The 14,956-nt window shown below is 41.1% G+C and overlaps 2 protein-coding genes across 4 annotated transcripts in view; both read left to right on the forward strand.

The window, feature by feature from the left end:
* The window catches only part of ST13 (suppression of tumorigenicity 13 (colon carcinoma) (Hsp70 interacting protein)), a 41,080-nt gene extending 34,797 nt beyond the window's left edge, over positions 1-6,283 (forward strand). The window contains exons 9-12 of the mRNA XM_011964321.1: positions 1,675-1,791; positions 2,939-2,987; positions 4,952-5,085; positions 5,518-6,283. Of these exons, the coding sequence (XP_011819711.1) occupies positions 1,675-1,791; positions 2,939-2,987; positions 4,952-5,085; positions 5,518-5,646 (429 nt within the window). The 3' untranslated portion in view covers positions 5,647-6,283. The remainder of the gene's footprint in view (positions 1-1,674; positions 1,792-2,938; positions 2,988-4,951; positions 5,086-5,517) is intronic.
* Positions 6,284-13,313: 7,030 nt separating this feature from the next.
* The window catches only part of SLC25A17 (solute carrier family 25 (mitochondrial carrier; peroxisomal membrane protein, 34kDa), member 17), a 60,372-nt gene continuing 58,729 nt past the window's right edge, over positions 13,314-14,956 (forward strand). For all 3 annotated transcript variants that reach the window (XM_011964160.1, XM_011964159.1, XM_011964161.1), the window contains exon 1: positions 13,314-13,517. Coding sequence is in view for 2 of the 3 variants with exons in the window: in XM_011964159.1 (XP_011819549.1) it covers positions 13,464-13,517 (54 nt within the window). In the remaining variant the exon portion in view is untranslated. The remainder of the gene's footprint in view (positions 13,518-14,956) is intronic.

A 14,956-nucleotide genomic window follows, 5' to 3' on the forward strand; every position in this document is an offset into this window, starting at 1 on the left:
AAGTGAAATTGTACAAAAATGTAGTATGGTTCTGAAAAAAAAAAAAAAAAAAAAAAAAAAATTTTTTCAAAAAAAAAAAAAAAAAAAAAAAAGCATTACCCAAGATTGAATCTGATGTGTCCTTAGATACAGGTGTATACAGCCACTTTATAAAGCAAGAAGGCCTTGTGGAAGTTAAGAGGTTTCAGTCTTTCCGGCCGGCCGCAGTGCCTCATTCCTGTAATCCCAACACTTTGGGAGGCCAAGGCGGGTGGATCATGAGGTCAGGAGTTCAAGACCAGCCTGGCCAACATAGTGAAACCCTGTCTCTCCTAAACACAAAAAATTAGCCAGGTGTGGTGGCACACGCCTGTAGTCCCAGCTGCTCGGGAGGCTGAGGCAGGAGAATCACTTGAACCTGGGAGGTGGAAGGTTGCAGTGAGTCAAGATCACGCCACTGCACTCCAGCCTGGGTGACAGAGCGAAGCTGTCTTAATAAAACAAAGAATTTTCAATCTTTAAAAAATAATAATACTGGTCGGGCACGGTGGCTCAAGCCTGTAATCCCAGCACTTTGGGAGGCCGAGACGGGCGGATCACGAGGTCAGGAGATCGAGACCATCCTGGCTAACACTGTGAAACCCCGTCTCTACTAAAAAATACAAAAACCTAGCCGGGCGAGGTGGCGGGTGCCTGTAGTCCCAGCTACTTGGGAGGCTGAGGCAGGAGAATGGCGTAAACCCGGGAGGCGGAGCTTGACAGAGTGAGACTCCGTCTCAAAAAAAAAAAAAATAATAATAATAATAATAATATTGAATCCCAAAGGTAGAACATTCCAGCTTTTAAGGATGATTTTTCTCTGAAATTGTTGGTTAAGATAATATTAATGTGTTTACATGGTAAATCTTTCATTTTGTGGAAAGTTCAACTGTCAGGAATTTACTGTCAGAGATTTTAAGATGGTGGAAATTGTATTGAGCTTAATTATTTACTGCCAGAGAGTTCATTTGGTTTTCTGTTTTCTTCTTAAAATAGGGCAAAGTTGTAACTTTGTCAGCAAAGTGTAAAGAAGCTAAAGTGACAATTGAATATGAATCTCTTAAATTTACTTTATTCTCTGAGGAAATAACAAATCCAGAGCTTTTATTTGATACTACTTACTAGTGTCTGGTACACATATTTACATATTCTCCTCTTAATCCCTATAGCAATTTGATAAGACTAAGTATTTCTTCCTCTCCTGTTTTATGGATACAGAAACTTAAATATACTGTGACATATACTTGGTGTATGTGTTCCCAGTCTTTGCCTTCCCAGGATTCACCACCGTAATGATACTCTTTCCGCTGATCTCAGCTGTCCTTCTGAAACCTAAACACTGTATCTGGTAGAAACTAGCAGGCAAGAATTGTCATGCACTTAGAAACCTATTTGTTAATCTTTGAGCTTAATTGTTTGAGATTGTAACATTTCTAACTTCAAATCCCAGGCCCCTTTACTCTGTTTTACAGTGCCTTGTGCAGTTGAGGTTGGTTTTGTTAAAGCCTGAGCTTGTGTTAGGTCTTTTTCTACAAGACAAATCTGTCATTTTTCTGAACTGCATGTTGAATTAAACATCTCTCCACAAAAAAATATTTGTGTTGATGTTATTCAGCTTTTGGAGCAGGCTTATTTTGCTATGGCTCTTTTTTCTAGGCACAGAAAATTGCCGAACATCGGAGAAAGTATGAGAGAAAACGTGAAGAGCGAGAGATCAAAGAAAGAATAGAACGAGTTAAGAAGGCTCGAGAAGAGCATGAGAGAGCCCAGAGGGTAAATTTCCTGTAGCAAAGCCATGAAAGGAAAATACAGCAAATTATATAGAGGTTTTAGGACACTAAAATTCTAATTGCTGGCTCTTTTATTTAATGCTGGCTACAGTTCTATAGAGTAATGATATTACGTATAAGGAGTCTCCTTTCACTGTGTCTAATTTTGGGGGCATTTTTAGTCTTAAATTCTTTAGTGAGCTTTTATTTCACCATTTTATATTCTTGTTTGTGTTTTTATAAAATCAGGAGTTTTTCCAGATCAGGTACTTGAAACGTGGCAGTATTATTGTTTGATCTTCTGAGGATTCTTGGCCAGATTAATTCAATTTATGATTCCTCCTCTCTTCCAGCAGTGGATGCGTTGCTATTTAAAATTGATTCTAGCAGGGCAAGGTGGCAAGTGCCTGTAGTCCCAGCTGTTTGGGAGGCTGAGGTGGGAGGTTCACTTGAGCCCAGGAGTTCGAGACTAGCCTGGGCAACATCGTGTGATGCTGTCTCTTTAAAAAATAACAATAATTCATCTACTTATTTCTAACGTTGAATGAAAGAACGTAAGGCTGTATTATATAACTCGTTACATTCTAATTTTTTGTCCATTTAATATTAAGCATCAATACTTGATTTTAAGGTTATAGTTCATAATCTTTAAAAGTAATTTATCTCCTTGATATTTAAAAGTAATATATCTCCTCGATACATGTGAGGGAAATTTATTTTTCGTTCATTTTCTCTTTTGAAAAGCAGCAAAAACAAATCAATAAATCTACATTTGTATTATGTAGGGAGAGTATGGAAAAGATGTACCTAGGAAACAAAAGTCATGGTAGTCTTGGTAATCTAGCCATGTCCTTCCCTGTAGGTGTTTTAAAACCAGGATGAATTTAGAGTTTTCATATTAGTACTGTAAATTGTTTTCCAGGTTTGTTTCCAGAGTAGAAGTAAAACACTTGAAATTATTACAGAGAATAATGCCCACTGAGAATCCAGTTGGAAAAAATGTTGAAAGTGGGTGTGGGGTATATCCTTTAGTTCAGTATTACCATCTACTAGGTCATTTTACAGTTTTTTCATGGTCTTGCATGGACAGGTTGAATGGACAGCACTTATTTCTTCTTTTATTATATAATTTATTTCCTTTTGTATCAAAGGAGGAAGAAGCCAGACGACAGTCAGGAGCTCAGTATGGCTCTTTTCCAGGTATATTTAAAGCAAAGTTAAAACTTGTTCTATTATACAGTGATATTCTAATATAATACTCAATATTTATTATAAAGTTCTAATTTTCTCTTATACAGTGATATTCATGAAGAACCTAGTTAAAAGAAATGATGGAATTATTAGGCATAAAAATGATGTTTTGAGTCCAGTGTAAAAATAGCATATTATTATTTTTCTTTCAAATGTGATCAGAAATTGCTAGTGAGGCAAATCTTTGAATACCAGAGGACAGGACTAACACGGAGATAGAAGAGACGGAAAAGGCACACAGAAGATTTATTGAGCACTCCCTGATTACAACAGTGTGGAATTTACATAAAGACTAGGACAAGACTTAATTTTTTGTTTTTTAAACAGCTGCCTCCAGTTGTTCAATGGTAACTAGCTTTCTCTTAAGGAAAGTTTTTAGAGGCTATTTATGCTTATATGTCACTGGTTAGAACTTAGTTGCATGATGTGAGACTAGAAAATCTAGTACACAGCAACAGAATTCAAACCTAGAACAAATACTGAGGATGACCTGATGTTTGAAGAAAAAGCAAGAAATTAAATTTAGCTCATAGTTTACTTCCTATTTAAAATATAAATAATCTTATTGTCAGATACCTTTGTTTTAGAAAGTGACTGCTAATGTTGGGCTAGTACTAGAGATAATTTTCTGTTATGTACATTTTATTTAGATTGACAAGCCTTGGGTCAGTAATTTTGTTATGGGTAGGCACTAATTTTTCAAAGCATTGGGGTAAGTAGGGGCAGCAAGAGAAGCTAGATGATGTTTTTTGGTCCCCTTAGATTTCTTCATCTGTGGTTGTTAGTTATTAATGGCCATGTTTTAATTACTGTTGAGGCAGGTAGAAATGACTTTATCATGTGTTTCCTTCTTTAAAACGGCTTTACTTATAGTGACCCTTTGTAGAATACATTAATGTTATCTTTCTCTATATTATTAATTGTAATTTTAGAATATCTCCAGTAGACATACAGGTTTGTGATACTGAAGAACAGAGTAGATTATTTGGGTTTATAATCTAACAAATTATACTGGGAGGATAAAATCCTTTTTGCTGGAGCATTGTTCTCTGTAAAGAAGCACCAGGATTTCTTGTTAAAAATGCAGGTTTCCAGTTTAACTTTCAGATAATTTTTATTTTATTGGAGATGGAAATGAAAAATCAACAAATAAACAAGCCTTTAAAGTAGTCCTTAACTGAAGGAAGATCTATGCTAGATGAGTATAATTGAAACAAAAACCTAAACTAAACTCATATGAATCAATTTTAAATTGAAACAAATATTCAAGAATGGAAAGTTGAAAGATGATCAAAATGACTAACTTTATAATCTAAGGAACTGTTAGATGACTCTTTGTTTTTAAGGTGAGATTAGTCTTTTTTTTTAACAGTGTTATTACTAGAAAACAGTTGCTTAGCACGGTGGCTCACACTGGTAATCCCAGCACTTTGGGAGGTTGAAGCAGGCAGATCACCTGGGGTCAGGATTCGAGAGTGGCCCGGCCAACGTGATGAAACCCCGTCTCTACTAAAAAGACAAAACTTAGGTGTGGTGGTGCGTGCCTGTAGTCTCATCTACTTGGGAGACTGAGGCAGGAGAATTGCTTAAACCCGAGAGGCAGAGGTTGCAGTCAGCCAAGATGGCACCAATGCACTCTAGCCTGGGTGACAGAGCAGGACTCTGTCTCAAGACACAGAAAAATAAAAAACTGTTATTATTAGAAAAATGCTGATCCAGGAGGTAGCAAAGTGAGATTTACAGCCTTGTTTTTTAACTTGTGTCTTGTGTCAGTCTGATTAGAATTTTCAGACTCTTCAGACTACTTTGTGCTTAGTGGCACCCTTATTCATTGAACCTGTGCTTTTTGTGGATGAAGTACTGGGTCAGAATATTTGGCAGTATGATTAGTGTCTATTCATTTTTTATTACAGGTGGCTTTCCTGGGGGAATGCCTGGTAGTTTTCCCGGAGGAATGCCTGGAATGGGAGGGGCCATGCCTGGAATGCCTGGAATGCCTGGACTCAATGAAATTCTTAGTGATCCAGAGGTTCTTGCAGCCATGCAGGTAAGACTTGGAGGAAGAACTTTGGACTTTGTATCATTAAGGCAATTATTTCACAATTCTGTGTGGAGACAAAGGTTACTCTTGTAGCTATTTTTTATTTATCACAATTATCAAATAGCTAATTATGCAGGAGTGACATTTATTTTCTTTATGCAGAGTGAGTAAATTAAATTTTTAAAACTAGGAAATACTTAGTAATAATTGGCAATTATATCCAGTTGTCCTTTTCTTTGTATCACAATTGTGCTTTTTTCATCATATAGTTCAAGTGACATAATTCAGCTTGATTTTGATACTTCAAGCACTTGTCTAAACCCCATTTAACTTAACTATGACCAAATTATAGGTCTAAATAAGAGATGGAATTTAGGATAATAAACTTATTGACCCAGTAGGATACTTTTTAAATACTAACAAACCCTTTATTTTCAGGATCCAGAAGTTATGGTGGCCTTCCAGGATGTGGCTCAGAACCCAGCAAATATGTCAAAATACCAGAGCAACCCAAAGGTTATGAATCTCATCAGTAAATTGTCAGCCAAATTTGGAGGTCAAGCGTAATGCCCTTCTGATAAATAAAGCCCTTGCTGAAGGAAAAGCAACCTAGATCACCTTATGGATGTCGCAATAATACAAACCAGTGTACCTCTGACCTTCTTATCAAGAGAGCTGGGGTGCTTTGAAGATAATCCCTACCCCTCTCCCCCAAATTCAGCTGAAGCATTTTACAGTCGTTTGCCATTAGGGTATTCATTCAGATAATGTTTTCCTACTAGGAATTACAAACTTTAAACACTTTTTAAATATTCAAAATATTTAAAACAAATTTAAAGGGTCTGTTAATTCTTATATTTTTCTTTACTAATCATTTTGGATTTTTTTTTCATTGAATTGGGCAGGGAAGATATGTATGGAAGATTATTGCTCTAATTTGAGTGAAATAAAAGTTATTAGTGCGAGGCAAACATAACTCATTTGAGGATAAAGTTTGTGTTGGATATGTGGTTCCTGATGCATTTTGACTTGTCTTTTTAAATGCTTTATCTTTTTCTTTAAAGATTTATTTCAATAAAACTAATTGGGACCACCCGGATTTCAATAGGACCTGGGTAGGGATTGGAAGTACTTAGCAGGGCAGCAGCAGTCTTGCTGTGTTTTATATAACATGCGTCCTTGGGCAGGTTGCCCTTAAATCTTACACTGTGGTGAAGGGATGATTTTTTTTGTAATGCTGCAGTAGAGTTGGAGTACTTAGTTCTCTTCTTGTCCATTGTATTTAATAAGTGTTTCATATTATTTCCACATAAGGGAAATAAGGGAGTACTTTTCTTTTTATATTTCTACGCTTAAAATTCTCTTTCTTAGTCAAAAATTGCCCAACTCTATGTTTGTTTTCTGCTTGTTACATTTTTCTCCCTTTTCTTGGGCTAAAGACAGGCTTTTTCCACCAGCATCATCACTGCTATCATCATTAACAGCATAATATACAAGCATATTTAATGCTGAGTTTAATTTAATATGTAATACATATGGTAATTGTAGGGTAATACCCACAACAACTGTAGTTTCTTACTTGGCCAAGAGAATGCTTATTTAAGTGTTAGACTTCCATTCTGGCAAAATCTTGCCATATCAGAAGACATTGGAAAGAGGGATTCCCTTTGGTGTTTGGTCTTCTACTTAGAAAATACTTATTGCTGTTAGAGTTTATCTTGTAGTATTCATCTTTGTATTCTGAAGATAATATGGTTTGAATTAAATTGATATACACAGAGGAACCAATTTTTTTTTGATCCAGTGTGAATTATAAATGAGATAATCCACAGTTATTCATTGTGGAGTTGTTGAGACTATGAAAGACTCATTGTCTTTGTATTCAGCTCTTAAATAGTGTAACCATACCCCCACCTCTGCTTGCTTTCTTTGCCTCCCCTCCGATGATAAAGAAAATGATAAATTTTCTGTTGTGCATTCAATTCTTATTTTAAATAAGACTAAGTATAGGCATTGTACCTGACATTGCTACGTTTCTACCAGTGTTTCAATTTAAAGTGCTGGTGTTTAAAAACATTTTCAAGGGATAAGACCTTCTGTACTTTGCTTATTTGAAGAATCAGTGGTAGGAGCAGTGAAGTAAATTCTATGGAGTACATTTCTAAAATCATAAATAAGTTTAGTCAGGTTCTAACCCTTTGCTGTACACAAGCAGACAGAAATGCATCTGTTACATAAATGAGAAAAAGCTATTATGCTGATGGAGCATGCTTCTTAAATCCTTTAAAAACACTCACCATATAAACTTGCATTTGAGCTTGTGTGTTCTTTTTCTTAATGTGTAGAGTTCTCCTTTCTCAAAATTGCCAGTGCGTACTTGGCTTAACTCAAGAACAGTTTCTTCTGGATTCCTTATTTGATTTATTTAACCTAATTATATTCTAATATTGCAAATGTTACCATAAGTGGGTAAAAGTAAAATTCCTCTTTTGAAAATGTGTCCTGTGCTTTTAGATTTTTAAATTCCATAATATACATTCTTAATTTTCAACTCAATATTCTAAACTAGAAATGTTTTCTCATACTAATGATGCTATCAGAAGGAAGTTTTTTTCTGCTTAAAAATACAGTTATGTTTCTAGCTATATTAAAAAATACGGTTTCAAACTAGATACTGGGCAGGTGTGGTGGCTTACGCCTGTAATATCAACACTTTGGGAGGCCGAGGCAGGCAGATCAGGAATTTGAGACCAGCCTGGGCAACATGGCGAAATCCTGTCTCTACAAAAATTGCTGGGCGTGGTGGCTCACTCCTGTAATCCCAGCACTTTGGGAGGCCAAGGCGGGCAGATCACGAGGTCAAGAGATCAAGACCATCCTGGCCAACATGGTGAAACCCTGTCTCCACTAAAAATACAAAAAAGACTAGCCAGGCGTGGTGGTGGGCGCCTGTAGTCCCAGCTACTTGGGAGGCTGAGGCAGGAGAATGGCGTGAACCCAGGAGGCAGAGCTTGCCGTGAGCCGAGATCGTGCCACTGCACTCCAGTCTGGGTGACATAGCAAGACTCTGTCTCAAAAAAAAAAAAAAAAAAAAAAAAAAAAAATTTAGCCAGGCATGGTGTTGGGCACCCGTAATCCCAGCTACTCGGGAGGCTGAGGCAGGAGAATCACTTGAACCTGGGAGGCGGAGGTTGCAGTGAGCTGAGATCGTGAAACACTGCCTCAAAAAACAAAAACTAGATACTGATTCCCCCACCCCTGCCTTTTTGTAGCATATGTTCTGTTTGTGTCTCTGGTGGTCATCTTATTTACTAGGTATATTAGGCTGCAGACTATTAAGTGCTGCAAACAAGAACCCCTAAAAAACAGGTACTTTATTGTGGGTAGCTGTTCAGGGGCAGGCATTCTGCCATACATGGAAGGTAGCTTCCATTTCTAGGTCCAAAGTTGCTTGCTCTGGTGCTTATCCTCCAATTGAGGAAATAGGAGAAGGGGAGTCTGGGAAACATGCTGAGATACTGAAGCTAATATAATGAAGTTAACATTTTATTACTTCTAATATCCCACTGGTCAGTTTGTGTGTTAAGGCTATGTTTAGCTGCAGCGAAAGCCAGTTTGTCATCTGTAACTGTGGTCACGTGCTCAAGAAAAAACTTACAGTAGAAACAGGAAAGACTTGGGGTGACACCTAGCAGTCTACCATACTAGGAAATACTAGTATGATAAGATAAAGGAGAAATAATTTCATTTTAGAGATTTGCTAATGACTAAAATTAATGCACTTGAGTAGGCACAGGTAAGTAGTGTTTGTGCCAAACCCTGTTACCCGTTTGTAAGTATTGGATGAATTCTGTTTTGTTTTTGTTTTTTGAGCCGGAGTCTTGCTCTGTCGCCCAGGCTGGAGTGCAGTGGCTGGATCTCAGCTCACTGCAAGCTCCGCCTCCCGGGTTCACGCCATTCTCCTGCCTCAGCCTCCCGAGTAGCTGGGACTACAGGCGCCGCCACCTCGCCCGGCTAATTTTTTTTTATTTTTTAGTAGAGACGGGGTTTCACCGTGTTAGCCAGGATGGTCTCGATCTCCTGACCTCGTGATCCGCCCGTCTCGACCTCCCAAAGTGCTGGGATTACAGGCTTGAGCCACCGCACCTGGCCTGGATCAATTCTGATATTGACCATAAGGGTAGATACTGTTAGCACCACTTTACAATTTTATAGATGAGGAAACTGAAGCACTTAATAAGTAAATTGCCCAGGATAACACAGCTGACTATTTGTAAAGCTGAAATTCTTGAATACAGAGGTTTGTGGCTTCAAAGGGCTTCCTCCCAAACTCTATACTGCGCTGCCTGTGTACCAGGTTGATTCTTGCAGAATTGTTTAAGGAACTGAAAACAACTAAAATGTACATTTGAATAAGGTTGGTTAAATAAGGAATGTCACACACTTGATGTGCTGATGTGTACATCCAGGGGGTTTCTTCCTAATAGTAAGGGACACAGCATAATTGAAGTACATGACAAGCCCCCAAATAAGGACAAGAATAAACTAAGTAAAAGAATTATAGCACAGTAATTCTAAAAAGTTCAATATGTGCCAGTATTTACAACCAGTATATAATGTACTTAATAGAGCTCATGCAGTTTGGGGAGGAAAATACCCTAAGGTAAATAGGGAACAACACTGAATAACTGTTGAGCTTTAAAAAGCAAATGTAAATAGTATGCCTGTCAAGTTGGCAGTTTTTCCGTGAGACCTTTTGTATAGTGCTGGTGGAAGTGGGAGTTTATGGTCTTCTATAAAGTCGTTTAGCAGTAAACTAAAAATTTTTATGTTTGGTGAAATCCTAATTTTAAAATTACGGCTCTAAGAAGCCAGGAGGTAAGTAGAACTAATATAAATGTCTATGGTGCTCTGAAAATCTAGGACTCTAATACATAATTAAGTAGTTCACTCTCACACATCTCTGGGACATTTTTAGATACAGGGTAAGTAACCTGACCATACTTAAGCCAGTGTAAAAGCAACATACATGAAATGGCAAGTACTAGCTAGGTTCCTTAATTCTTACAGCATGGGTGTATACAGAATGGCCGTAAATATATACTTCATGTAGTGTCAAGGGATATGATGCTTATATAATTCAAAGGACCCTCTTTAAGGAAAAGAATGTAATTACGAACACCAAATTGGACACACAGTGTAGTGGATATTTGTTTGGAATGAAAAAATCAGCCAAAAATTACAGTCCTTAGGTTTTTTGAAACAATCTTTCTCTGTCACCCACACCGGAGTGCAGTGATGCGATCACAGCTCACTACAGCCTTGACCCCTGGGCTCAAGCAATCCTCCTACCTCAGCCTCCCAAGTAAATGTGACTGTAGGCATGCACCACCATGACCATCTGTTTTTGTTTTTAACAGCAATGAGGTCTTAACTTTGTTGTCCAGGCTGGTCTGGAACTCCTGGTTTCAAATAATCCTCCTGCCTTGGCCTCCCAAAGTACTGGGATTACAGATGTGAGCCACTGTGCTCAACTAAGTTATAATTTTTTAAAATTATGTCTCAGCTGGGCACAGTGGCTCATGCCTGTAATCCCAACACTTTGGGAGGCCAAGGCGGGGCGGATCACTTGAGGTCAGGAGTTCGAGACCAGCCTGGCCAACATGGTGAAACCCCGTCTCTACAAAAAAATACAAAAATTAGCTGGGGGTGGTGGTGCATGCCTATAGTCCCAGCTACTTGGGAGGCTGAGGAAGGAGAATTTCTTGAACCTGGGAGGCGGAGGTTGCAGTGAGCAGAAGTTGCGCCATTGCACTCCAGCCTGGGCGACAAGAGCGAAACTGTCTCAAAATATATATATATATATGTATGTATGTATATATAAAGTAAGAATAAAATTATGCCTCAAATGTCACAACTTCATAGTTCCATTTAATAACTGAGGTAGCTATGCAATGTCTACATTTTTCAGTGCATACTCTGATGATGTGAAAATGACTTTGGCTGGGTGCAGTGGCTCATACCTGTAATTCCTGCACTATGGGAGGCCGAGATGCGTGGATCACCTGAGGTCAGGAGTTCGAGACCAGCCTGGCCAACATGGTGAAACCCTTTCTCTACTAAAAATACAAAAATGAGCCACGTATGGGGGCATGCACCTATAGTCCCAGCTACTTGGGAGGCTGAGGCAGGAGATTCACTTGAACCCGGGAGATGGAGGCTAAGGTGAGTCAAGGTCGCGTCACTGCACTCCAGCCTGGGTGACAGAGCAATACTCTGTCTCAAAAAAAAAAAAGTGACTCTACTGTTCTCAGTATGTCAGTCTTTAGTTATCAGGCCGCGTGCGGTGGCTCACACCTGTAATCCCAGCACTTTGGGAGGCCGAGGCGGGCAGATCCCGAGGTCAAGAGATTGAGACCATCCTGACCAACATGATGAAACCCCGTCTCTACTAAAGATAAAAAAATTAGCTGGGCGTGGTAGCGCGTGCCTATAATCCCAGCTACTCAGGAGGCTGCAGTAGGAAGATCACTTGAACCCCGCAGGTGGAGGTTGCAGTGAGCCGAGATTGCGCCATTGCACTTCCTGCCTGGGCCACAAGAGTGAAACTCCATCTCAAAAAAAAGAAAAGTTGCAAGGCCCAGTACAGTGGCTCATGCCTGTAATACCAGCACTTTGGGTGGCTGAGGCAGGTGGGTCACTTGAGCCCAGGAGTTCGAGACCAGCCTGAACAACGTAGAGAAACCCTGTCTCAGGTTTAAAAAAAAAAAAAAAAACGGATCAAAATGTGTTTGGCAGCTAAGATACAAAAACGTCAAAACGGAGTATTAATGTTTTCATAACTATGATGTATAATCTAGTATATTCTTGACAGCAAGCTCCCAATTTGATCAGGAGTCAGTGAGAACTGAGTTCTCAAGTTTTACAACCAACTAGTTTCTGTCTACGTTCCCGTGCCAAAAGCTCTCTCTCTTTTTTTTAGGAGTCTTGCTCTGTCCCAGGCTGGAGTGCAGTGGCGCAATCTTGGCTCACTGCAACCTTTGCCTCCTGGGTTCAAGCGATTCTCCTGCCTCAGCCTCCCTAGTAGCTGCAGTTTCTACACTGTAATTTCTACAAGGCACGTGCCACCATGTCCGGCTAATTTTTTCTAGTTTTAATAGAGACAGGGTTTTGCCGTATGGGCCAGGCTGGTCTCAAACTTCTGACCTCAAGTGGTCTGCCCGCCACAGCCTCCCAAAGTGCTAGGATTACAGACGTGAGCTGCTGCGCCCAGCCCAAAATCATCTTCGCTTCACTTTTGGTCCTGCACGTTCACGTCATGATTCTATGGTGTGATGGGAATGTTCCTGGAAGCAGTATCTTCTGCAAATTTTGTGAAATCGGCCAAGTTAAACTTTGTTAGGACCGTCTCCTAGGGATTAAGTGTGACGTTGGGCATAAAACACTAAGCCTGGCATGTAGTCAGCACTCAGGAGTTATCACGAGGGGTATTGTAAAAGGAAACATGGTACAAACAAGTGGTGATGGTGTCTCATGAAAGAATCCCTGAGTGCCTGAGGAGCATCCTGAGGCAGAATCTCACAATATGACAGGTTAAAGCTGAATGTGGCTTCTTTAGTGCTATGCAATTTTGTTACTTTGCAACATGGAAAAAAAAATTTTTTCCTTCAGTATTTTATGAAGTACTGCTACATAAATTGGCTTTCATAATCCTCACAGCAAACGGGGATTGTTGGTACTAGCACGTTGTCATTTCACAAAGGAGGAAACCCAAGAGGTTAAATGATTTCCCTAGTTGCCAACTAAGGGGAGGCTCCCACTCGCGTCTGGTATCTTGGCCTCCTGAGCTCAATATCTCTTCCTATCACACTCAAGGGTTTTTCTGGAGGGAGAAGTTTCCAAGTCCACAATTAAGCTGTTTTCCTCTTGGTCAAAATGTGACTCAGAAAAGAGCTCAGGCGCAGAGAAACAGGGAGACTGGAGTCTCATTGAGTTTCCCCATCTTTGTCACCAGAGTAAAAGAGGGCCATTAAGATTTCTGAGATGGAGGGACTGGTCAGGGCTCGGGAACACGAGATAACGTCTCGGGACCCGGGACCTGGGAGCCAGGTACCTGGTATCAGGCCGCCCTGCGCCTTGGAGCCCGGCCCCCGCGAATACCTCGCTGTCCCGCCCCGCGCCAACAGGGGCCAATCAGCACTCAGGGGCGTTCTTAGGCCCGCTTTCCCACCCCACGACCCGGAAGTGGTTCTAAGGCAGGCGGGCGGTTTTGAGTGGGTGGAGCTTGCGACTTTCACGCCCCGGGCTCCGGTTCTCCTTTCCTAACTTCACTGGCTGCGGCATCTGTGGGAAAAGTGTGGCTGGGTCTTTGAGGAGCCGCACCGATGGCCTCCGTGCTGTCCTACGAAAGCCTGGTCCACGCCGTGGCCGGAGCCGTGGTGAGACGGGGTCTTCACGCCCGGGCCTTAATTGGTTGTAAGGCTTCTCGGCGGCCAGTCCCGGGATATGCCTGGGGGATGGGTCTGAGAGGGAGGTAGTGTGGGTTGGGGTCCTCTGTCGTGACTGTGGGGCAGAGAGGAATGGGCCATAGGCGGAAAGTTGTTGGAGGAATTCGGAGTAAGGGCCGAGAATCCGCCACGTCCTGGTCTCCTACAGACTGTGGGGTAGAGAGCCGTGGTCACACGTGCACAGTCAGGGTCCACATCTTTGCTTTGGGAAATTTAAGATCCGTCCACATCTTTGCCTTGGGAAATTTAAGATCAGTCCACCACCACACACTCACACACTTTGCTTCACTGGCCCGGAGGAGAACGTAGGTGTGAAGCCGTGTTGCTTAGTCACATGCTTCCCTACAGCCTGTCTTCACGCTTGCCGCGGGCAAGTTTCAATACCTAGTAGGATAGCTCTGGGCAGCATTATCGGCAAAAGAAGATAGGTTTTTTTTTTTTTTTCTTTCTTTCCCCGGACAGGGTCTCGCTCTGTTGCCCAGGCTGGAGTGCAGTGACGCCATCACGGCTCACTGCAGCCTGGATTTCCCGGGCTCCAGCGATCCGCCCACCTCAGCCTCCTGAGTAGCTGGGACTACAGGTGCGAGCCACCACACCCGGCTACATTTTTTTTTTTTTTAATTTTTTGGGTCTGGCAATGTTGCCCAGGCTGGTCGCAAATTCCTGGCCTCAAACGAATCTCTCTTTGGTGTCCCAGAGTGCTGGCATGAGCCACTGTGCCTGGCTTTTTTTTCTTTCTTTCTAAATCAAGATCTGGGTTCCTGTCTACCACGAGTGTGGTTTGTTATGAGGTATACTCTTGATTCTTGGACTTCTGGTGTCTAGGTTCCACTTGCCACTTCCCCTCTCCCCGCTTTTCCTTAAAACTTTCCACTTTTGGCTTGGGTGACTCCTCTTGTGGTTGTTTTATCTCTTTGACTGCCTTTTCTCCTATCCCTCACCAGTTAGCACACACCTTTAGCTGTTAAAATCACTGTGACTTCAGAGGAACATCACTGAATCCTCTGTTTAGCCTCCAGAAACTTCACTGAGAGCTCATGTTCTGTGTAGACTAATCTGGATTGAACCCTAACTCCATCATTTGTTAGCTAGATACCCTGTAAACCTCACTTTCCTGATGTGTAAAGTGGGGGAAGTGATACCTACCTCACAAAGTTTAGAGAATTAAGTGACACAGCATTTCATGAAAATGCCTAATTCAGGAAGCCTGGTTCATTCAGTTCAGCCAGATGAGCCTTTCAGCCAGTATGAAGGCCGAGATGGACGCTTGCGTGACTTGCTTTAAGATGGGCATGGAGGGCCGGGCGCGGTGGCTCAAGCCTGTAATCCCAGCACTTTGGGAGGCCGAGACGGGCGGATCACGAGGTCAG

The sequence above is a fragment of the Colobus angolensis genome, unplaced genomic scaffold (assembly GCF_000951035.1).
Source record: "Colobus angolensis palliatus isolate OR3802 unplaced genomic scaffold, Cang.pa_1.0 Scaffold65, whole genome shotgun sequence".
In the NCBI taxonomy this organism is placed as follows: domain Eukaryota; kingdom Metazoa; phylum Chordata; class Mammalia; order Primates; family Cercopithecidae; genus Colobus; species Colobus angolensis.